Consider the following 24,946-nt stretch of genomic DNA (forward strand, 5'->3'; position numbering starts at 1 on the left):
ATCACTATCGGCAATAATATAACACTGGTGGAACTCTACTGGAGGAAGTGACTGACACCTCAGATCATTTGTACCCGGTTGAGAAGGATTGATGGAGAGAAACCCAGAATTCAGACCACAAGAATTGCTGATGATACAAGAATTGCTCAATAAATCCTTGGAATTTTCAAGAGATCACTCTCTTAATATCAAAAATTAATTTTCCCAGTTAACGCCAAAAGAAATCAAAGCTATTATGAATGAAGTTTATGGAAAATTTTCTTCTGTGTTTGCAAATTTGTAAAATTAGGTAAATCAATTCAAACGTGGCCATACATGCAAAAATTGAAGATCCCTCTGGACACCCTGTGGAAGAGTCTAACCACGAAATAATTGGCAAAACCCACAGTGAATGAAACTATCTGACGAATCAAAATACATGATATAGTTGAGGCCGAATGCATATTAATTTCATATTTACAGCGTTTTCTACCATGATGTTCACTGTTCCAGTCTCTTTCTTTCAAAATCACACCACAAGAAATTAGTTTCTTGAATTTTCTCATCTTTCCCTTGTTCTTGTTGACTCTTGAGAAAATGCATATTTGTGGGTAAGTAGGTATATTAAATTAACTGTCTTAAAGTAACTACATATGTTAAAGATAAATTGAGTTTTTAGATTTTATCATTTTCAATGAGGCAGCTGGTTTCTCTATACCTCTGCCAATCTTTTAAGAAGCTTAATTCTGTCATACTCGTGGCAGCAATATTTACTTTTTTTAAATAAAATGCTTGTGACATATTACGCTAGCCTTTTCCCAGGTTTTGTTTCAGCTGATATCTTGATACTCTTTGTTTTAATACAATTGTTTCAATAGGATGTCTCAAATTTGCTAGATAACACACAAGCATCTATAAAACCAGCAGCTATTTTGAGTAAATTAAATTCAAATGCTATAAATTTTATAGAGGAATACTAAAAAATCCTCATTGATAATAAAAGCCTATGCATGTAAACCACAAGCAAAGATTAATGCTCTCGATATGAGTGCCAATCATTATAAGCATTGAGATGTTAATGCAGGAATTTGCACTCTTTACTTATTCATACAGAAAATAAGGGCGTAATGGATAAGATATAAAATGTGGGCTTCTTAGAGAAATTAAAATATTTCGATCATTCATGACCAAAACTGGAGCAAAAATATTCTACAAAAAACATCTCTTCCGAGAAAAAAATTGACCTATTTCAATGTTCTGTCCAAGGATTATTACCAAAACTATTTCAAGTCGAAAAAAGAAGTTTAACAAATTGAATTTAGAGATGAAAAGATTATAAAGAAAAGAGAAAGTGAGGAACTACATAATAATACAGTGTGTTAAGACATCAATTTTAGGGCATCAAGACAAGGTAGGTTGGCAAGATCCACAGTTTAATTAGAATCCATTACAAAACAACTCTTGACGAAACTGTTGCATTTGATGTCTCTTGATGAAACTTGAGATCCCTTGTCAATTTAAAATAGTGGGAATTCAATAAAAAGGGTTAATTTTAGAGTGCAGAAAAAACTAGGTAAAAATAACTGAAGTACAAAAAGAGAAAGTGAAATGATGAAAGTAAAGATAGTGAGGAACTGCGTACAGAGCGTTAAAACCACAATGCCACGACATCAGGACAAGGTAGGTTAAGCAGTTTGATTTGAATATTTTATCAGTTTGACACACATGGGCCAATTTGTTTTAGTCAATTTTAACTCTATAAATAAAGTGCATTTTGAGTTTTTGCCGAACATCCATTGCAAAACTCTGAACATCCATTGCAAAACTCTTGATAAAACTGTTGCATTAGTTATTAACTTCTCTTGTCGGTTTTAAGCAATAGAGATTATAAAATATATTTTAAATTTTATAATCAGAATATGGTGAAGGGAACTGAGTGGAAATCCATCTTTTTTTGAAGTTAATGGAAGCAAATATTCTTCCACTAAATTCAAAATGTGAAGTGAATCTAGTAGTCCAGGAAATGAAGCACTTTGGCCTAGCAATTTTTTCAAACTGGATGGATTTACTTGAAATTTTAACTGCAGGTAGGGAATAGACCAATGATCAAAATACATATATATCATCCCAACGGGCGCTTTCACCCTGGGGTCATTCCTATGGTTAAAATTTTTTATTAAATTTTGACCATAGGAATCGATTGGGAAACAAATTTTAAGCAGAAAATGTCCCTTGTATTATATTTGTAACAATTATATTTTTCGAGTTATTCACGATTAAAATTTACAGTTTTCCATTAAGGAATTAACGCTATTTTAGTGATTTTTTGCAAATAACTTGAAAAATATGCATTAATCAAGAAAACCATGAGCTATAAAATTGTAGCTCATAAAAAAACAAAGAAAATTCTTATATTACGTTTCCTTGGCAACCAGTGCCAATCGATATACGGTCTGTTAATAAATAAGCTTTTGTTTGTTAAACATCATATTTTAGATATTCAATGTCAAATAGCGGGAAAACTATACATTTTTCGGGAAAATTTAAAAAAATTTATTTTAATTTGTTTTACAACCTTTCTTTAGAAACAAAAGAATTCTTTAGCATGAAATTTGAGTGAGTTATGATAAAAATGTGTATTTTTTTCGAAAATATTCGTGAATATCAGTGAAAACAGCAACCGATTTACCACCCTAACTAAAACTGATCGTATTCCTGTAGCAGTTCTCTTTATTTAGAAACTATCAATAAATCATAAAATTTTCATCAATTTACCACCATTAATTTTGGAAAAATTGGATAAAATAGTGAAAAAAAAATTTCTATAATTTTGTAAAAATGTTCTTTTGTTCAAAATTACTCCAAAGATAATGGAGATACGAAAACTTTCTGGATAAAAAAATTGTAGCTACTACAATTTCATACATTTTCATTTGTTTAAATTTCCTGTATAATATATATTTTGTGAAATATGGCCGTTTAAAGTCTCTATTTGTAAGTACATAAGCATCACCTTATCTAACATTTATAAGCTCTTTAAACTTGCCCTCTTTCAAAAGTAAGGCATTGAAAGGAATTAATTTTACATAGCCTCTTAGACCTTAAATAAACCAACAAAATAATTGTTAAATAAGCTTTTTATCATCAAAAACCAAGGAGCTATGCTTATAAAACCAATCAACTTTTTTTGGATAATTTCGAAATGCGCAACTTAGAGCGTCATAATCCACATTACCGGTATATACTTTGTATGCTATAAGTTCGGAACTAACGTAAGCACACATATTTTCCATCAAAATAAATATGCATATCTATAACATGCGAGCGCACACATATTCACATATGCATGAGTGTATGCTTGCGCTGGCACGCATGTAGTGTGTGTGCATGTGTGTTGCGGAAAGACTGGATGCCATGCAGTATCTGTTATATCGCGTAATATGTAATGCATTCATAAATTAAAATTGAGATGAAATAATTCTCAAAATAATTATTTTATAGTCACAAAAAGGGTGCGCCATTTCATTTGGCTGAAGAAAAGTGGTATAATATTGCAATTCTATTTCTTCTGTGTGGAATCCTGGTGAGGATTGTCCTGTATTAGAAGAAGATGTGGATGACGACGATGATGACTTTAGAAATGAAGATGATAAAAAATTATTTTTCACTGTGCTTGTTTAAGTTTTACTTTTGTCTATCTGTGTGTAAATGATATATTTAATGTATTTTTGTGTAAATTATCTTTAGTGTGTAATTTTAGTTTTTTCCTATTCATGCCTATTAAAGTAGTTAATAAGCATTGCATAAAAATGTGGTGGTTTTTTAAGAGTTGAAAAGTTGCAAAATAAAATTAGTACATATCTGAAGCAACAACATTCTTAAATTAAAACATTGTGACGAATAATCAATTTTTTTAGGATACATTTTTTTTACATTAACCCTCAATAAAGGTTGACTTTTAAGGGTTGAAATATTCGAAATTATGTTCCAAAGCATAAATAAAAATCATTATTCAACTAATCCAAACTAAATTTTACCCATATAAAAATTTCAATTGCAGTTTTGGTAGTTTTCACCCCTAAAAAATGAAAAGCGCCTATCGACATAATATATATTTTGAAGTAGAGGGTAGGATTAGTCTAATCCCAAATTTTTATGCAAATCAAGGATCCAGTTTGAAAAAATTCAATGCTCTTATGAGTTTCATTTCCTGGACTATAAGTAAATAGGTAGAATCATTATGATAATAACAATGATCCTACTTGATACAATTTGCTTGTATTATTTAAAGATTAAGAAAGAAAGCTCTGGCATTTTGTTTTAAATATATTTCCTAATAGCTTGAAATTATAGTAAACATTATCGCTGAAAGTTAAAAGTTGGGTATAAAAGACATTATTTTAGACAACCACATTGTGGTTGCACTTAAAATTTCAATTAATTGCAAAATTCCTCTCGAACAAAATTCTAAAAATTCATTCAAAATAAAAATCATTAATGCATAAAAAAAGCATTTTAATAAAAAAAAACGTTTCATTAATAAGAAGGAAATTAAAAAGAAGGAAATAATTATTGTAAATTTTGGATGTGATTGATGAGAAAGTTAAAATAATTTTTAGAAGAGCACTTTACATATCAAAAGAAAAAAACAGTGTGTATGTGAGATTATATATTCGCTTATGCTGAGAGACCAAGTCTGATATGCATTGAAAAAATCATTTGATGTCATCAAAAACCCTCTTCTGTTCTTAGTGAATGAATCGCTATGGTTTGGCCAATTTCCATCACCACTTAAAAGTACCAAAGTCATCCCCCTCTATAAAGGTAAAGGCAATAAACATGCACACCACGTTTTTCCTTTTTGATATCAGAGATACTCTTCTAAAACGTGTTTTATTATCCGATTTCTCCAAGGCCTTTGATTGTATCAATCACCACATATTACTATCAAAACTTCAGCAACTTGGCATAAGAGGTACTCCATATAATTGGATAAAATCATCCCTAAATAACAGACAACAGAGTGTGTATGTAAATAAAGAAGGAACACCTCATACATCACCCAAAAAAAAAATTACCTGTGGGGTTCCTCAGGGATCGGTTCTGGATCCAGTGCTCTTCCTAATGTACATAAATGACCTCCCAAAGCTGCTGCATTCCATGCCAAATACACTCCCCATATTGTATGCTGATGACACAAGTGTCTTGGTGTCAGCCTCTTCAATTGATAGTCTGATGTCACGGGCCAACAGTATTGTCAACCTCTTACAAGAATGGAGCAATAACAATTTTCTTCTTCTTAATAAAGAAAAAACAAATCTAATCCATTTTGTTAACAAAAATTAGCCTTCACCAGACATTTACTGGTTAATTAGAGTCGGGAGATATGAAAAAAAATCATTTTCAGCAGACATTGTATTTCTCAAAGCATGAAGACTAACTTAAAGCTCAACTGTATGGTTATGAACATGAATTACGATTAATCTTAGTGTGATAGGCATTGTTTATGTTAATATTTATTCTTAATGAAAAATATTACAAACTGAACAGCAATCATTGCTCTCAACAATCAAAACAAATATCCTCCTTGAATGCATAGATGCAAATGGTGCATAGCAGTTAATCGTGTTTTTGACCATGTTCCACTACTTTTTAAAAACTGTAAAAAATTAGGATTATACTTTGATATAGGGGCAACAACATATATTTTTTTGGTGTATCTATTGTTTCCTAAAATTTTTAATTTCATTTTGAAAATTTCAAACTTATATAAAAGTTTAGTATTTGGTCAAAAATTTTTTTAAAAAAATCAGGATGGTAGAATATAATAGTGTTTACATTTTAAAATCAAGAAAACGATTTTACAAAAATAAAAACTGGAGATATGGTTAAAAAACTAAAATTCGTGTCTCAATTGTTTTAGGGGTTAATTTCCATTGTTAAGGCCTGAAACTTTGGGGAAACACATAATTTTTGATGCACTTTAAGTGCATATTTTTATTTTTCAAAATATCAGGGGGCACTTTCCACCATCTTAACCTGTTAGATGCTTTTGAACCTGGGTGAGGGGCGGAAAACCCCAAATGGACTGAATAAAATATTATTGTAATTACATATTATCATCTATGTACTTGCAACTTTTTGCTGCCCTATGTATCGGAGTAAATCCACAGAATCCTTCCATCATCTTTCATTAAGACTGACAATAAATATCATTAAAAACTTTAAGAAAGATCCTCTACATCACTGTTTGGGTGGCCTAAACGATAATAGTAATTTCTTCGAGGAAAGGGGCCACCCAATTGATGCAGATATTATGCCAAAAGTTTTAAATTGCAATGATGAACACCCACAAAAGTTTTAACTAAGAATTGCTATCACAAATGTTACACCCACCCATCCATATAAACCCACCTCTAACTCATTATCTGCTCCATATCTTTTTCCTTTGATAAAACAATGTAGAGAATTTACACATAATTATGGCCAACAATTTCACTTTGGGTGCGTTCGGGGAGCTCGCTATCGTGCTATCAGCGCTACACGCTTAGATTGCCGTTCGGGGAGGCTTTTGGCGCTAGTTACTATGAAGGTCCCCGAAAGCGAAAGGCACGTACTTTAAGCTTGTTGCTACCCGAACATAAACAGCGCAAATTCAAAAATGGCGGACGCAGTGATACATATAAACGATGTGTTTGTATTTGTAAACAACGACATGACAACGAGCGTTCGGGGAGCCAGTTAGCGCAATTTGGCTCTGATAGCATCTTGTGCCTCACCTCTCTGGCGATAGCATTGAAAGCACGAAGTAATGACGTTGGCGCTATCAAATAATGACGACACGACTTCACTCACAGCGCCGTGAGCGAGCTCCCCGAACGCACCCTTCACCAACAATATGGTCACTTTTCAAAATGCAAACCCTTCAATTGGCATCATATATTTAAAAAAGGAGCAGCTAATGGTGAGAAAGATTGAAAATAGTGATTAAGTTTTAATAGTACATATTCACACCATACTTCCATAGTGAGGGAAAATCTTAAAATATCAATAAATTACTTTCTTGGAAAAAACAGGACAAGTATCAATCAATCTTCAGTCATAAAAATGAATCACATCCAAGAAACTTTCATTATAATAACACAATTTAATAACAACTTTGCCAACATGTATTTATAAGGGCGTCACTATTCACATAGATAATCTACCCTTTTTATGTATAAGAGCACACTACATAAAATCAATTCTGAATGGTAATACACTACTTTCATTAAGAATCACAGCACACCACAAAGAATGTGTTAGCTAAAATTTATGTGAGTCTTATCATTCCCACAGTATTCGAAGCACATAAAATTTTACCTACCTGTTGGAAATAAAACTGGAGATGAGTTTTTGTGAATATGGAAAGAATCGAGGGAACATTTTACACTAGGTTTAATGGGAGCATCTTATGGAAAAACTCCAAAGCAAAACCAAAATTAAAGGAATGGAGTCAATGGAGGGAAATACTTATCATAGCACACAAAATCAAAATCTTTTTGTTTTTTAGATAGTCTTGAGTGATTATATACTGGCAACAGTAACACTCCAAAATGCATCTGTGCATTTTTGGCAAAGAACATTAAGGTTCTCCAGTGATTAATGGCAAGAGTGATGAACTATTTTCTATTGAGGATGTCCAGGATGTAATTATGGAAATCTGCTCTTCAATGTCATATAGGCAATAGAAAACACTTTACCCTGGAATGGATGGCTATAGTTAGTCCCAAATATGAGAACGGAATGGAGCATGATAAGAGTAAAAATGCACAGAAGTAATTTTAACCCCTATTCCCCAAAAACAAATTAATTAGAGGAGAGGAATGCAGCAATCAATATTGCCATGAAAAACTGGAAAAGCACCAAAAGTGTTAGTTCGTAAAAATAACAATTACCCTGGATATGAATTTGTACTGAAGCCAGGAATATTGCATATAAAATGAAGTGATTATTTGAAAATTTAGAACCAATAAATCCAGGATAAGCATGATTAAAAATAAGTTTACCCACATTAGGCGTACCAATGACGAAGAACTTGAGGTAATCTAATTGAAAAAAAAAGTTACACCTATTCCCAAAGAACCAAACATGTAACTCGATGAATGGATGAAGAAGTATGATGATTCAATCCTTACATGTGTAGAGCATGAGATAGGGTTCTTAAAAAATTGAAAAATTCTTCCAAAGCATTTCATTCACCCTTTCAGCTTATCAAAAGTCTTTACTTATTGGTAGCAATATTGGACTTTCTATTCAAGGAATATAAACAAGAGTGTTTTACACGGAAAGGAGGTGCTTTAATTAGGGATAGAGTCATTTTAAAAAGTGGAATTGCAAAGCATCAATTTTCAGGAACAGGGATTGGCAGAAATGGGATAGGCACACACAGTGAACAATAGGATAAAAGATTTGCAGGGAAAACAGAGATAAATCAATTCCAATTTGTAACTTCATTAATTTGCTTTGATAAAAATTTGGTGGACGAAGAATTTAAATATGCATGGATAATTATCCACTTAAAAGAATTTCAACAGTAAAGACAACACATTGAAACGTTGGCCTCAAATGCAACTGATGAGGGATAACTATTTTTATCTATACCTAATCACTCCAACAACAGAAATGGCGGATTCAAGCTTGAAAATTGATAAATAATCCTCACTTGATAGATACATCATGAAATAAAATGTGTAACAAAGAAGTACCTAATTGATTTGAGCCAAAAATCAGAAACGTGAACCAATACGCAAATAAATTTAGCCTCTTTTCATAAAGCATCATACTCATAAACATCAAAGCCTCTTAAATTAAGAATTCATACTTTATTTTATCTTACATTTTTGGCAAAACAAATTGTTTGGTGGAGTGCATGGAATTTTATAAGAACAATTTTATGTATAATTATTCATATTTCTCAGGATATTACTCCCAGTCAATTCATTTGTATTTGAATTTATATTAATTCCCACACCACACTACAATACCTACTGAAAATATATCTCATCAAAGATGCAAGTATTTAAGTACTCATTTTGGATCACTCGGAATACCACCTTTCATTCAATCTTTCCTGCTTCCATAAAGGTATTTACATTCATGATACAATATTGATGTGGGAATTGACCCTTCAACAGCTACAACAACTACAAAACAAATGCTACAGCCAGTCAACAGTAAAAAAATTTCATCATTCCAAGCAAAAGATCTGGGCTGTATAAACGAATGGTCTTCATGAAGTAATATTGGAATCCATAAATATTTAAATATTTACATTAAGAACCTATTGCCTAATATTTACATGCTAAAACTTAACAAATGTCTAAACAAAAGCACACACAATTTTATTACTAGCAAAGAAAAGCTTTTATGGATTATAATAAATCCTTGTGATAGCTCCATTGAGGACTTGAGCTTTGATTTGCTAGTGCAATTGAGTTTATCTTATTTCACCCAACACTCACATGACAACCATTTTCAATTAACTTTGTCTTTCAAACATCACCTTTCAAACTTTAACTCCCAGTCACTGCCATCACTTCAGAGAGTTTCATCAACTCCATAGCACCATTTGTCCATGTTTTGAAAACAATTAGCCACTATGCGCACTCAACCCTTACATAGTCATAAGTGACAGTGAGTCGGTCTCTTGAGATCATGTAGGATGTGGACACTGCTCCTCAATTAGGGCAAATAACTATGTCTTATTGAGGAAACGTTTAAGAACTGAGTAACTGGACAACCTCACAGCGGCATCTCAGTCACTCCCAACAACACTTTCTTTGTGTCCTGCAATACTTGATAGGAAAAACACAGCAGTCTCTCCGCAAAAATAAAGCACCAGGAATCAATAAATAGGAGAAGTTCTTTGTAATTTAACAACAGTTCCGAAGCACACCTTACCCTTTACTGCGGCAAGAATGGCAACACTGGTACTGGTACCGATAGACTCTGCAGAGGTTCATGGTTTTGACATTCTGGCAGTACTTTGAGTGGTCCTTGCACTCTCCTGCAGAAATAAAAAGATACTACACTTTAGGCTGATGGGAATGAGATTAATAATCACAGTTGGAGCCTTAATGACTCTGAAAACAAAGGTTTTACTGTTATACATATTTGATACTACTAGGTAAGAGCCAATTCTTAGGTTGAGGAAAACATGAAGCCGGAACATTTTAACCAAGCTTTAACATTCTTCCAAGACAAAGAATAGTCCAAAACTAATCTATTTCTAAACTATTTCTTCTATTAATATATATTAATGCCACTATTGATGCATAATAAATAACACCACATGGAATATCCAAAAAGCAATGCACCAAAAAGCACGAAAAGCATCACAAAAGCAATCAGAAATCACATCAGCAATTCTAGAAAGGAGAGCAAGGACAGAGGAATTAAAATACCCCTTGCAACTCTATAAACTATTGAAAAATATAAATGCATGAGAAAGTTAAATCTTAAACGAAGGAAATGAATAAATTATACCAATAAATTACTACTGTATATGATAATCCTAGATAGAGCTAACGTACAATAAACTGTTCTTCAGAACTTACTTTGAGCGCAAGGTCTACCCTTGCATACTTTCATGACGGAAGGTCTTGGCTGGTCCCGACATGCATTTCCAGCGGGCTTCTTTGTGCCGAACCAAACACACTGCAGGATTCGATATTTGATTCCTTGAGTCTCGCATGGAGCAGCACACTAGCAAGTGGGCAGGCAGGAATAAGTGCACAAAGAGTGTGGAGGGAGGAAAACAGAGAAAGAGGGGACAGGAAGCAACGAGAACAAATGTACACCATGCTCATGACATACACCCCCATTCACTGACATGTGTGTGTACCAACAATGCATTGTGCTAAACATACATATATTCATTTCAGGAGGAATCTGCACTACTTCTTGAGGGGAGACGATTTTTATAATTTTTTTATCCTATAAACATGGGTTCGCAACTACTTAGTTACTGCATTATGGTAACATTTTTTTGAATGCACTTTGCAGTCACTGTGAAAACGTTTACACATTCTTACATTCTTGAGTACCCAGCCTTTTCGACACTTTATTCAATGCTCTTTTTTTTAGGAAATTTTGGTTGGATGAGAATGTGCAATTATAATTGTCGGAAACATGATTGAACTTAATGCAGCAAGAGTTTTGAGTGAGTACAATACGATTGCAAAATCTCACTCATTTAGAAATTTTTTCAGACAATTATAATCACACATTTTTGTCCAAACTTAATTAATGGCAAGTTCCGATCCTCAGACAGACTTACAGACTCTTTCAACACCATTTCGACTACTCACCCTTCCCTGGATCTTTCAATGCCCATCAGGTCATTCAAGAGGCAGCTTCCAAGAGCCACCTTCTGAATCTTTTTTTTAATATCTTTTTTATAGTTTATATTTGTGAAAGCTGCAGATTTTAAGTTGTCTATCCAATGTAAAGGCTGTTTTTGGCTGTTTTTGAATGACTAAATAAATGAATACTAAAAAATTATTTAATGACCTTAAAAATCCAGAGTTTTAAATAAAATGTCGAAAGGGCTAAACATTGATTGAGATTGTTTCCATGATAACTTCAAAGTGCATCCAAATAAAATGTTTGCATTGCCATAGCTCAGTAACTAAGAAGTTGGGAGCTCATGTTTACAGGACAAAAAATGCTTAACATTGTCTCCACAAACACCTCCTGAAGCATTGCAGATTCATACTGAAATGCCCTTTATTTATCAAAGAATAACTGCCAAAAAAATCTCCCCACTTAATGAAGGTGAAGGGACGTGGCATGTTAGAGTAAACAGCAGAATATTCTGGGGACAACTCAGTACATACCATATTTAACGGCATATAAGACACTCCCTCACTTCTGTACGGTGCTCACAAATAAAATCAGAAGAAAATCAGAAAAAAATAAAATCAGAAAAATTTAGCATGATGGAGTGGAATTTTTCCAAACTTTTTTTTTGAAAGAAAACACGTGCAATTTTCCATGATTTTTTTTCCATGATTTTTTTTCCATGATTTTCCAAAATTTTACTCCTGAACCAATTTTCGATATTACTACATCATCTTCAAGGTACGAAATACACATGCATGGTATATTTTCATACTTAGAGTTACCTAATGACTCTGAAAAAAAAAAGTTTTATTGTTGCACATATTTGGTACAACAAGGTTACAGCCAATATTTAGAAGAGGAAAACATGAAGCTGAAACATTTTAACCAAGCTGTCGATGCAATAACATGGAAACCTACGCCAGGAGCAAGAAAAAAGTCCACGTAAGTGCACAGCTCCTAAACAGCTTGAGTTAGATCTTTGATGATTGTATACAATCGTATAAATGAAAGTGAGATATCTAAAAACTTCATCTCATTCTCTATGCATCTTGTTCGATATCTCGCTTCCAACTCCTCCGATATCGCATAACCGAGTAAAATGATACATAGTCGATTCCTATGAAATTTGGTGTGTATGCTCTGTAGGACTGAGAGTATGTGTCTAAGTATTTTTCAATCTTCTCCAGGGCCCGTGAATGGAATTTAAGATAATAAAAGTACAATGTATTCAAAACATGAATGTTAAGTGTTTCGTTATTTTTACAGGTCATCGTCGTTCACAGCCCTCCATTCCTCTTTAAGTCTCAAATGAACAATTTTCAATCTTATCAAAAGGAACATTGTACCACTGTTTCTTCGAATGTATTAACATCTAAGAGGTGTATGAAATTTAAACCTGAAGATCGTTTAATTGTATTTTGTAAAAGCAATTTGACCCCTGATTCTGCTTCCATTGGAGTTTTTGGTGATGTACAATTTTATGTTAAAGGTTAATAAATAGTTTATAACCCCATGTGCACAGCGTGGTGTCATTTGTTATTGCGCCCAGCGCCATCTTGGATTTTCAGGACTTAGAAAAATTTCACCCGTAAGCTCCCTAGAATAACTTAGGAGCGTACGGAATTAAGACACTTAAAAAATTTTTCGAAATTCTATTTTGAGTTAAAGTCCAGATCTCCATGTAAATTTCCTATGGTGACCTCAGTTTCCGGTTCCCATCCCACTGGCTAGTGTTGCTATTACATTTACTACATCCCCACACACTTCAAATAAATCAGTTATTTTTTATTTGACCGCCAAAATATTCATTAGAAATAATTTACGTGGCAAAACAACCAGAAGGCCGGGTCAGCTGGTAATATAAAAAATAAATGATAAATACGTTAACAAAATCATATTATAGCAATAAGCTCAATAAAAATGACAATTACAGCATTATTCTATTGAATAATAAATATATATTAGTAGGGATGATGGAATCAGTACTGAGCCTTAACCCATGGAGGTTACACCTTTGACTTGAGCATTTACATCAGTACTGAGCCATCCAATTCAATCTATGTTCAAGTCAAAGGCGTAACCCATGGAGGTTACACCTTTGACTTGAACATTTACATTTGAAATGCAGGTGATTTTTTTGAGCAATTCATTTGGAAAAAAGGTGCATTTTATATGCCGTTATATATGGTACTTTACCCAAGTAACATTGACCGTTGGGCCTCGGTTGGGGAACCGTAGTCACGGTTGGCTCATTGTGGGTGGATATGCCTACCAAATTCCACTGTTGGCCCAACGCAGATATTGTTCGTCGGCCCAACGAAAGGGTTTATGCTGTTGGCCCAACGGAAATCCCCAACGATGGCCCTACGAAATGGATTATCATTGGGCCACCGTTGGGACATCATAACATTAAAGTACGATTGCATACGTTGCAGGATACGGTTCACATGGTTCCCTAGCAACCTAACAACCAAAACTTGTTTGGTTGTTATGGATTGCTTTTATATGTTAATCATTCACAATGTCTTTGTGATAGCAGTTAAATAAAATAAGTCGAGTGCTTCTAACAAAAATAAGTCATTGACCTCATTTGGTAAGTCTTACAAAACTGGCATTCCTAAAATCATGTTACCTTAAACGGATAGTTTCGTGGAATTTTAAACTTTTCATCATTAATTTAGATAGATCGAAATGTATATTTTTTTCAGATTGTGGCATATCTAGTATAAGTGGAAGTTTTAATGAAAACAGTGTTTCAATGGACAAAGTGAGTGATTTAGTCCCCTCTGAAGAGAATGAGATTGAATTTGTATGAGTAAACCTAAATTACATCTGCACTACTATTATTTTATGGAAAATGGATCAACTATTACACTCAATCAGTGTTTCTGTGATTCCTATTAATATCCCTAAATCTAGCACTTATTAATCCAATTAAGTAAAATGGACTAAACTTAAAGATTTCGTTACCGAAGACCAGAGAATAGGAATAAATAACTCAGGGGTGTACATCTTGCAGTGTGACATGTTTGAAATTAAGGAGGATTTCTTTTATTTACCTCTCCGAAGTGGTACATTTGGTATATTTGTAGTGAAAAAATTAGTACCTGGATGCAAATTGCAGTCCACCCAGATTTTATCTAAGTGTGTTCTGTTGCCCTACAAAGAAGATGGACAGTTTTTGTGTGTGCCATATTGAAATATGGAAAGGTGCTGTTGAAATTTTCCTAATTTTGTCCTAATAAAAATTGTCCTAATTTGTGAAAATAAAACCTTCTGAACTGATATTGATTTTTTGTTTTCCACTTTTAACCACTGTAACCTTACTTTGTCCTATAGCATTGATTGTTAATGTATTTAATTTAATTTTGATTTATAGGGAGTTAAAGGTAAAGATTCTATCTACCGGTATCGTATCAAGTGAGAAGGTAAATTAATTTAACTCTCATTCTATATAAATGAGAAATGCCAGTAAAATATAGCTTTTGTAGGGAAACGGATGGCAGAATTTAAAAGGGCCAACGGTTGGAGATTTGTTGGCCTTGGGTTGGGAATACGAAGGCCCGACTGTAATGCTCTGTTGGCCCATCGTTGGGGAATTGTTGGTTGGGATACGGTTGGCGAGGTGGCCAAATCATACCATGGGCCAACCGCTGTGTCCCACCATCTGCCAACAGAGGGCCAACCAAAAATGTTACTTGGGTATCCTTCAAAATATTCAAGTAGCTGTTTTGTATTTATGTTTTAAAAGATATCACCATATCAAAAGATCGATCAATTTTTGATTTGCACAAAATTTCGGAAATAAATAAAATTCAAACATGCTTCACAGATATTCAATCTATATGCCTAAGAGCTTATATCACTCTCCAATTGAGATCACAAGAACAAATCAAGATATATGATCAAATAGATGTGCAGCTGCTTCCATAAGAATGGAGCTATGCAATATGAAAACTCATAAATAAAACATTCATTTCATAGGTAGACATGTAAAACTTAAGACAATGCAGAATATCATTAGAACAAAGCAAAGAATTGAATAGAAAACAATCAGTGAATGAGAATGGTAACACACAGCAATTAGTGATCTTCATAAATATAAATAAGAAAGAACATTTATAAATTCAATATTTTTGGAAATGTAGTGAAAACTAATCTATTAATAAACGTCCATGACGCAAACAAAGGGTGCACTCTACAGGTGATTGCATGCATTTAGTTGTGATGAAATGCATTAAGGTGCAATAGTGTTGGGAATATTTACGTGATTTTTTTTCCTCTCAACGATCATGTAGAAATCATCAAATTTTGGAGCATCTTATCTTAAAATTTTAGAAAGTCAGCAGTTTTAAGAGCCCAATCAAACTTTAGCTCTCGATAACCCAAAAGTATTTATGACAGGGTTTTTTTCACTTTTAAGCTCCCAGATTTATTCTATCAGGACTAGAAAACAAAGTTAAACAATACTTCCAATTCAAAAAGAAGTACATGTTGTACCTCCTTGGCATATGATATGACCTCCTTCATATTTCCCTGGCAGCAAAACTAAAGCCTGAATGTTGCAAATTTTAGTAACTTTACACTAACCTCTGACCATTCACCAACTTTCCAAGTGCCTTTGCACTTTTCATTATAGCATTCTTGTCTTTGCGGTGGCTTATTCCGTTCACTGCATAAGTGTGCATCCACACTGGAACCATTTGGTAACTGACATGTAACTTCACGCCTTTGCATGGCTAATAAAAAAAAGCACAGACAAATTTGAAATGATACACTACCAACCAAAACCTTAAGGCAATTACCCTACCATTCAACAAAATGACTTATGCTTCTGAAATGAAATACCTGCTAGCAGTGATCAACACATCCTAATTTCAGTGAATTTTAATGTTACAATATGGTAAAACAATAATAATGACATCAGATAAAGAAAATAATCAGTCAAATGTTTTGGTAAACTTATGAAGACGGCAAAAAAATAGGCCTTAATTGTAAAATTCACAGCTCAATTGGTCGGTTATAATTGGTATTTCATGAACGATATGAAAAACTGCTCAAAAAAGAACCAAAATCATATTAAAAAATTTTTCCTACAACATGATTAATCAAAATAAAAACTGCCATGGAATCCTGCTAAATATCCTTTTCAAAATTAGGTACCCTTGCTTGTCACACCCACGATTAAAAAATAGCTGCACCAAAGTTGACTGAAGTCTTTTAACTGGGTGCATTGTGGAAAATGCAATTGAAGATCAAGGGAGAATTCAGAGAATTTTAATGTTTGAGCACCCTCAATCCGGAAATCCCTAATCCAGTAACAACATATCACCAAGAAGAAATAAACAGACTGACTCTCCAAAAACTGTAGTATTCAACCTAAAGAATTAAATTTTGTAATCTCTAGATGCCATATAGGGACTCCAATTGCAGGCTGAGAATGAGAAGAAATTGATTTATGCTCCATGTTAAACTGATCGTGTGCGTTCAAAGCAGTCTCTAATTCAGACCCTGAGTGGTATAATAATATTCATTTTATGCTATGGAAAATTATTGGCCATGGGCTAGTGTTAATCCAACATCATGACCAATTTTAGTACTGGTAATAGTGCAGGAGAGTGAAGTATGTATCATTAAAAACATTAATTATTGATGACAAGGCGTAAATGGGTGAATACATAGACAAATTCAGGGTGCATCAGTAAAGTGCCAAGATGAAATGTGCTGTGTGATTTCTTCAGCAATAGAGGGCATTCAAAAACAGAAAGAGAAAATGCCAATTTTTATGAAAAAAGTTACAGAAAGAATGAGATGAAAATGTGAAAAATGCAGAATCAAAAGCTGACTGAGATCCAGGACTGCCCTAAGGGAATATCACTATTTTTATGGGAATGGTTCAACTTCTAGATTTTGCCATCAATACATTTTTTATGACAGTATGCCAGTCATAAAAAAAGGTAGAGAAAAACAAGTCCTCCACCAAAACTTGTCTGTCTCTGTGTTCATATCAGGAGGAAGTTACATATCATCACGCTTTCAAGGGACCCACTATGCCATTGGCATTGCACCTTCATGGGATTGAAAAACTTTAGATCTTTATTTTCAACTGTAAGTAAAATTGAGCAGAGGTTACATAATAGGCAATTAGGTCAACATAATGCTTGGTTAGCATCAAGACTAGATAAATATGAATCAATTAAGTTTAATTAATATTTCAAAAATAAAATTCAATAGATGTCTAGAAGCAAAATATGCATATGCATAAGCATAGATTTTTGGAGCAAATACGGAACATACAACCCACTCGACACTCCTTGGCAGGGTTCCACAGCATGATAACGAACTTCACAATGACAATGAACATGAATAATTAAAACCAATTATATCTCAGTAAAACCTCTGTGAAGCAAGGCCAAAAATATCGCCAAGTTTTACTACACAAAATCATGATTATGCCTTTCAAATGCTATGCCATCACATTACAATTTTCCTGCAATAGTTAGCCTATATTTTTATCAGTATATGCTTGCTGCTTCTTTCTCCAATTAACAACCATGCTTTTTGGAATTACTGCATCTTGTATAGTACTTTGTTCCTTCAAACATTTCAATATTTTTATGGGAAGCGTTCAACTTCTAGATTTTGCCATCAATACATTTTTTATGACAGAATGCCAGTCATAAACAAAAGTAGAGAAAAACAAGTCCTCCACCATAACTTGTCTACCTCTGAGTTCATGTCTCAGTTTCATGAATCAACAGTTGCATTCATGTGGAGTGGGATGCCTAAGCAAAAGTGTCAAAATTGAAGTTATGATGATGCAAAAATCCAAAACCAATTTTTTTTGTTAATAAAAAAGCATTCAGGCTAAGTTAATATTCCTATGACGTCTTCCCGGGCCAGAAGCCATAAGCTTGAAACAGCCCCTCTCAGTGCTGAATAAAACCAACCTTTCATAAGAGGTATTGGCCTTGATAGTAATGGGTGGATAATTAGTTTACTCAAAGTTTCTGCTGCTTCTGAAGTACTTACCCAGTGACAAGTCCAAGATGACTTCGGAGATTACTTGCCCGGAAAAAGTGAAATCATATACATATATTTTTGCATTGACGAACATGGCGAATATGAATAATGTAGAGACTGGGGAATATAAAAATGATGCTGCTCAACGAAATCAAGATTCAAATCAATCAATAACTTGATGCCATGAACTCAAATTTAAATGGTAAGGCTATGAGAGTTATGCAAAGGGGAGAGAACAAGGAAAATGAGGAAATTTCCAGATCCATGGCCACCAGAATAATAGCAAAATTCATGAAGATGATTTCAATGATGCAAGAAGGTGAAGATGTAGACTATGGTTTTTTCTTGAAGCCGCACAATTAATTTGTGAAATTTTGGAAAAATAAGTAATAAATACTCAGCTTAACAGTTTTCTGAATGTAAAATATGTAATGTTTATATAATGTTACAATGAATAAAAATTTTAATATTGGCACCAATCCAGTTAAATAGGCACTGTGATACTGGAATGAATATGATGGAAAGAGTGTAAAAGAGATTACCTGAATGATGGATAACTGGGAACTTTAACCAGTATTCATCAAACTTTGATTGACAGGAAATTTAATTTTTCTCATTGTACACTAACATGACATCAATGATGACTAGCAAGTTACAGCTGATTGTGAGTGTTAGTAAAACATATGGAAGAGTATGGCATGCAAGCTATCTACCATCACCTACTTTCTATGGCTGCATTCATGAATTTTCTATACCTCAGAATGCTTGCCAGGATATGAATGCATTTTGATATATGGTTAGGAATCTTTGCTCACATCTAACTATATGGATGGCCTGCTACTTACATATTGAGGTACACCAGGGCCTGAGTTGTCAACTAAAATATTTTGCTATGGCAATTCTCTAAAGGACTTGCAGAACAGAGGCTTCACCGGATGTATTAATAGCATTCTATTTTTTTAGATTTGACACCAATTTTAAGCATAACATCAGAAATAACATTGATGAATGGAAAATAATTCATCTATTAGTGACTATTATTCACAGACACAAGACATGCATGAACAAAGAACAGGACAAGCAAATTATGCATCATGAAAGAAATGAGTAAAATGTGAAAATATATGTAGTGAATCAACATAGAGTCTTTCCATAGAAAACAAGGCTTCCAAAGCATACCATCAAGACATCAATTCTTGTCAGTCCGGATAGAATTTAGACTTTTTTGAAGATGCCCTTTTTTGGGTGATATTTGAGGTATGGGTTAAGCCCAGGTATTATGTATCAGAGCAAAATATGATTAGAATATGAAGAATAAATTGCTTTCACAAAGCCTTACGTCTCAAACCAGCAATTTTATGGTCAGAATAATTTTTTGGGGGCCCAAAAATTGTCTTTATTTTTCCTTATGAAAATTAACCAAAAGCTCATTAATGAAACTACCATGGCTGCATTTTTACATGGGAATGTACTATAGCAGCAATCACTCTTCTGCTGTTTGAAGTTGGTGTGGGTGCATAAAATGTTGGCCAAAAGGTGTATTATGGGAATGCTTCACTATGTAACTCTTGCAGAAGTGAAACAGTTATGTAAACAATCTTCAAGTGCCATCTCTACAATGCTTAATCTTCAATGCCCCTTTATGCACACAATACATTCCACACCACTACGTCCTTCACATTTACATGAGAGTTGATGTACAACTTAGCTAATACATACAAGATGGATTTGAACAGAACCAACGTAAAAACTAGTAATTCAAGTTTGCTCTTATCACTTTATTATGTTATGGAAAGATTCCCTTCAAATAGCCCTTCCTTCCCTCATCAGCAGTTTACCGATAGTGGCCTTGAGCAACAACAAAAAATTCAGCAAATTTATAAAATTTCAGTAAATTTCAATGAATTATACTTCATAAAATCTTAAAAACATTGGTTGATAAATTGCATGGGGCTGGTTCCACTTATCAGGAGCTACTCCCCTGGTATGTGATGTGAGGGGAACCTTTTGAGAATCAGGTGAGAGAGAAAAATTTGCAGATTCAACGATGTTCAAGGATTCCTAATCATATCAGAAACAATCAAGAAGGTACATGAGAACATCAAATTTAGATTTCTTACACCACCAAAATATGATATGCTTTGGAGACTTAGACTCAAGGAAATCATCTAATTGCTCTTGAGAAATACATATGATATGAATAGAAACATATTTCAAAGCTAAATGCCAATGGGCAACTGTCACAGAAAAACTGTATGGTATGTTCACATTGCTATTGATGTAATGTAAAGTAAAAAAATCTACCTGTATTCCATGTGAAGCAACGAGATTCTTCACAAGATGTCCAATGATCTGTCCTCCACCTCGGGCACTCTTCCATGCCACATTTTTGTATTGTCGTGGGAGTTGACAAACCGGCATCTTCACACAAGTTACCATCCACACTTTGTGTGGTGTTATGCAACCTAACCATACAATGGGCTGCTCTCATCTAAAGAGGGAAAGGACATGAAAAGGACATTAGTAAATCCTTAAATCCAGAGGCAAAGCATGAGTTTGAACTTAGTCATCACATTTATGATGGGTGGCCCATTTACAAGGTCCCCTATTTTGACGAATTCAATCGCACATTCAGGTGACATTCAGGTGATTTTAACATCTCCCCTTTTTTATGAAAATTATCCTCCATGGATGTAACAACTCTTAAAAATCCTCAGGTCAATGTTGGGGGCCCAGTAGAGTCCCAAGGCCCAAGGCTCAAGATAACCTTATGAATCTCTGGGGTATTTCTGAACCTTCCATTTTCCTTGTACACTTTGGGTACTTTGTGTGGTGTTATGCAACCTAACCATAAATATACGAAATCCCCTGCGGAACGTGCGAGAAGAAATACATCGGGGAAACTGGACGAACGGTCAAAACTCGAATAGAAGAGCACAAGCGGGCCATTCGACTGGGTTACTCTTCAAATTCAGCCGTAGCGGAGCAGGAAGCCACCGGACATGCGATCGACATCGAAAAATCAAGAGTCATCGCGAGGGTAAAACATTTAAAAGCCCGACTCCTCCGCGAGGCGATAGAAATAAAGAAGAACAAGATTTCTTACAGGTGATGTATACTCGCATGTATCAATCCCTAATGTAATACTTGATTTAGAAAGAAGCAAGAGCACTCCTTGTATAAAAATATCCAGTCAGATATCAGGAAAATTGCATGCAAGATTAAATTGCTCTACAAATAAAGCAGTATACCTGTCTTTTCCTTAAACGGATTAATTTAATTATTATGAAGGATTGAATCAAATTAAATTAAGAGCTCTCAAAAGACCTCAGCTGGGGAAGATCATTCCAGGAGCTGAAAATGCAGGATCTACTGTAATCATACAATTAAATTTCAAATTACCTGAGCTACCAGTGGACAAATCAAAATATTCTTGTAACCAAAAAGCCCAGTTAACACCAAGTGGTGCCAATGGTACTGGAATGATTCTCTAGTTGTACTTCACATTATGCAGAAAATTTTTATCATGAATACTTAATAAGGATACATAATTCATCATCAAAATGAACTAGTTTTTGATAAAGAACTTATATAAAGAAGAACTTATAAATCTGATATGCTAAAAATGCAAAAGAGTAAAAACTGATATTTTTTTGTTCATCCTGTACACTCCAAGCTTCCAGTGTTCCACAAAAACTAAAGTGTATTTGCGAGCATCAGACACATTGATGAAAGGTAGTTTTGCTATAATCAACCTAATATTCAAGAAAGAATGAAGACAATACAAACCTGGAATCCAGTTCCTCCACATTTTTCAGAACACTGAGACCATCCAGTAATCATCCAGTCAAATTTCAAATTCTCTGAGCTCCCTGTGGATACAAATTCAAACTTAAAACCAGAATTTTTCACCAGCAAATTGGAAGAGAAAGCCATCAAAAAACTAATTTACCATCCCTACAAGATACATGAATACAGTACACTCTCATTATTACAAACAACCTTATTACGAAGGCCTCGTTATTACGAAGCAAATCGTTGGTCCCGACGAAACAGCCTATCCTTTAGAAAAAGAAACGTTACTATGAAATTACGAACCTCAGTCCCAGTCCTGCCGGCTTCAAAATGAACTTTATTAAGAAGTTCCACGAATTAGGAATGGCATTTAGGTGGATATACACCATGCTACGTTTAAGTTCTACTTGTGCACTGTGTGCAACAGCATCAATTATGGTTCTTTCTTCAGTTGGAGGTTCAGAATTATGGTTCATACTTCAGTATGCACCCAACATAATATGATAAGCTTCATGCCTGTGGAATCATGGTGACCCAATCATTACCACTTTTGGCTGTAAAGTAAGTCCTCTACTTATGAACATACGATTTATGAACTTACAGAGGCACAAAAATTGGAAAAGTTCAAGCATCCCAAAATTTCAAATTTGGCACCTTTCGAGTTGGCCGAGACGATATAGTGTGGCATAAAGGAACTCGCATTTTGGGCATGATCTGAACAAAGTTGTCTGACAACAACAACAATCTGAGATGAAGTCAGAAACTGTTCAGCATTTTGCCCGTTCTTCCTTCCCGTGGACAGCGATTTTTTTCGACTCTGGCTGCATCACATGCCCAGCCAGATCAATTTGTCAAAATAGTGAGTTCATCCACAGTTGTAATGAAGTGTTGCATTCTGTAGGATAACCGCACTTCTCAATGCCTTGTGTAGCCAATGCCTTGTGTAGCCAATGCCTCTGGCTGCATCACATGCCCAGCTAGATCAATTTGTCAAAATAGTGAGTTCATCCACAGTTGTAATGAAGTGTTGCATTCTGTAGGATAACCGCACCTCTCAATGCCTTGTGTAGCAATGCCTTAATTCCTTTCCTATAGGTATCTTTATGAACTAAATAACAACTAAACTATTCTTTATGAAATAAATAACAACTAACAACAATTCAACTAAAGATACCTATAGGAAACGTTCATACTAGCTTTGTTAAATTACGAACCTCCAGTTTTTTGGTGCCGTAAACTTCATAATAACGAGAGTCTACTGTAATGGAAAACCAGCAGCTGGCTCCAGTTTGTAACGAAGTATTTAAAAATGTTTCAAGGAAAATACAAAAACTATTGAATGACGATTTGCTTAAAAAGTACTTGAAAAAATAATTTAGTTAATAAATTCTAGCTGAAAATATGTCGACACAGAATCAAATCAGAGGTGAAATCAAATCAGAGAAGCCAGAATGGAAATTCTGGATTCTCTGATTTGATCTCATCACAAACTAATATGTACCAGCACTAAAAATAATATGTATTTGTTTTAAGTTTAACTGACACCCTGATCCAAATATTTAATCTTTACTGTTTTCCATTGAATTTCCATTTTTATTGGAAAGCATACCCATTTCAAATTTTGCTAACAAATACAAAGAGGACTTAAAAGGCAGTGAAAGTATAAGTGATAAACATTTTACTAGTGGACTTGTACTCTGCATCCTTATCTGTGGTCTTAAAGGCTAAAAATTAATAATAGGGTAGTCAACGCTTATTCCTTCCCTCCCTCCTTCCCTCATCAGCAGTTTACTAATAATGGCCTTGAGCAACAACAAAAAATTCAGCAAATTTATAAAATTTCAATGAATTATATTTCATAAAATCTTAAAAACATTGGTTGATAAATTGCAGGGGGCTGGTTCCACTTATCAGGAGCTACTCCCCTGGTATGTGATGTGAGGGGAACCTTTTGAGAATCAGGGAAGAGAGAAAAATTTGCAGATTCAACGATGTTCAAGGAGTCCTCATCATATCAGAAACAATCAAGAAGGTACATGAGAACATCAAATTTAGATTTCTTATACCAAAAAAATATGATATTCTTTATTACCTACCTAACCTAATATAAAGCGAAAGGCATTGATTGCAGTGCACTACCCACCATTAGTGTATTCATAATTAAAAATTATTTGGCTTTAGAAATCCCTGTTTAGAAGAATGTTAATGGTAAATTTTAACCTCATTCAAAAAAGGCCAGATTGGTGCCCATGCGATGCCATTCCACGATACGTCACAGGGACCTAGATACTATAGGAGTAGTCAGGAAGGAGTTTTACTTCGTCTGAGATTACCAATGCATGCTTGAGGCACAGAGCTCAGGGAAACATCTCTTAATAATCAAATATTAAAATTGCCTATGGTCGGAAAGTTTCCTTCGTTTGATAGGGCATTGATAATCCTTATTTAAGCCAAGCGCTATCTGCTAGCAGGGTACTCTACGCTACTGCCATGCTTGGCAGCAAGCAACCTGTATTGTAGCGGCGTTCATAGCCTCGCACCTAGGTGGCCTCACGCAGCAGCAGCCTGACATCACTCGGGCTTTTCCCAGCATTCATACTTAGCCATCGCATTTTCAAGCACTTGTAAATTTTCACTTTTCATTTAACCGCAAAAAATGGATATCATCATTTAAAAATCTAAAAGCGTGGAATACGTATTCCAGGAGTAATGATCTTTCGATTAAGGCAACAAAAAAATAAAACGAAACCACCCCATTCTCATT

The 24,946-nt window shown here is 34.3% G+C and overlaps 1 protein-coding gene across 11 annotated transcripts in view; it reads right to left on the reverse strand.

Annotated features, from left to right (window-relative positions):
• Positions 1–7,091: 7,091 nt before the first annotated feature.
• Positions 7,092–24,946, reverse strand: part of LOC124165409 (protein madd-4) — a 1,214,641-nt gene continuing 1,196,786 nt past the window's right edge. For 8 of the 11 annotated variants that reach the window (XM_046542805.1, XM_046542812.1, XM_046542809.1 and 5 more), the window contains 5 exons: positions 22,177–22,259; positions 20,692–20,878; positions 15,955–16,103; positions 10,578–10,725; positions 7,092–10,027 (listed from right to left, as the gene is read on the reverse strand). In XM_046542805.1, coding sequence (XP_046398761.1) covers positions 9,918–10,027; positions 10,578–10,725; positions 15,955–16,103; positions 20,692–20,878; positions 22,177–22,259 — 677 coding nt within the window. In that variant the 3' untranslated portion in view covers positions 7,092–9,917. The remainder of the gene's footprint in view (positions 10,028–10,577; positions 10,726–15,954; positions 16,104–20,691; positions 20,879–22,176; positions 22,260–24,946) is intronic. The other 3 variants (XM_046542810.1, XM_046542813.1, XM_046542814.1) reach the window with 3 other exon arrangements.

The sequence above is a fragment of the Ischnura elegans genome, chromosome 9 (assembly GCF_921293095.1).
Source record: "Ischnura elegans chromosome 9, ioIscEleg1.1, whole genome shotgun sequence".
Taxonomy (NCBI): Eukaryota; Metazoa; Arthropoda; class Insecta; order Odonata; family Coenagrionidae; genus Ischnura; species Ischnura elegans.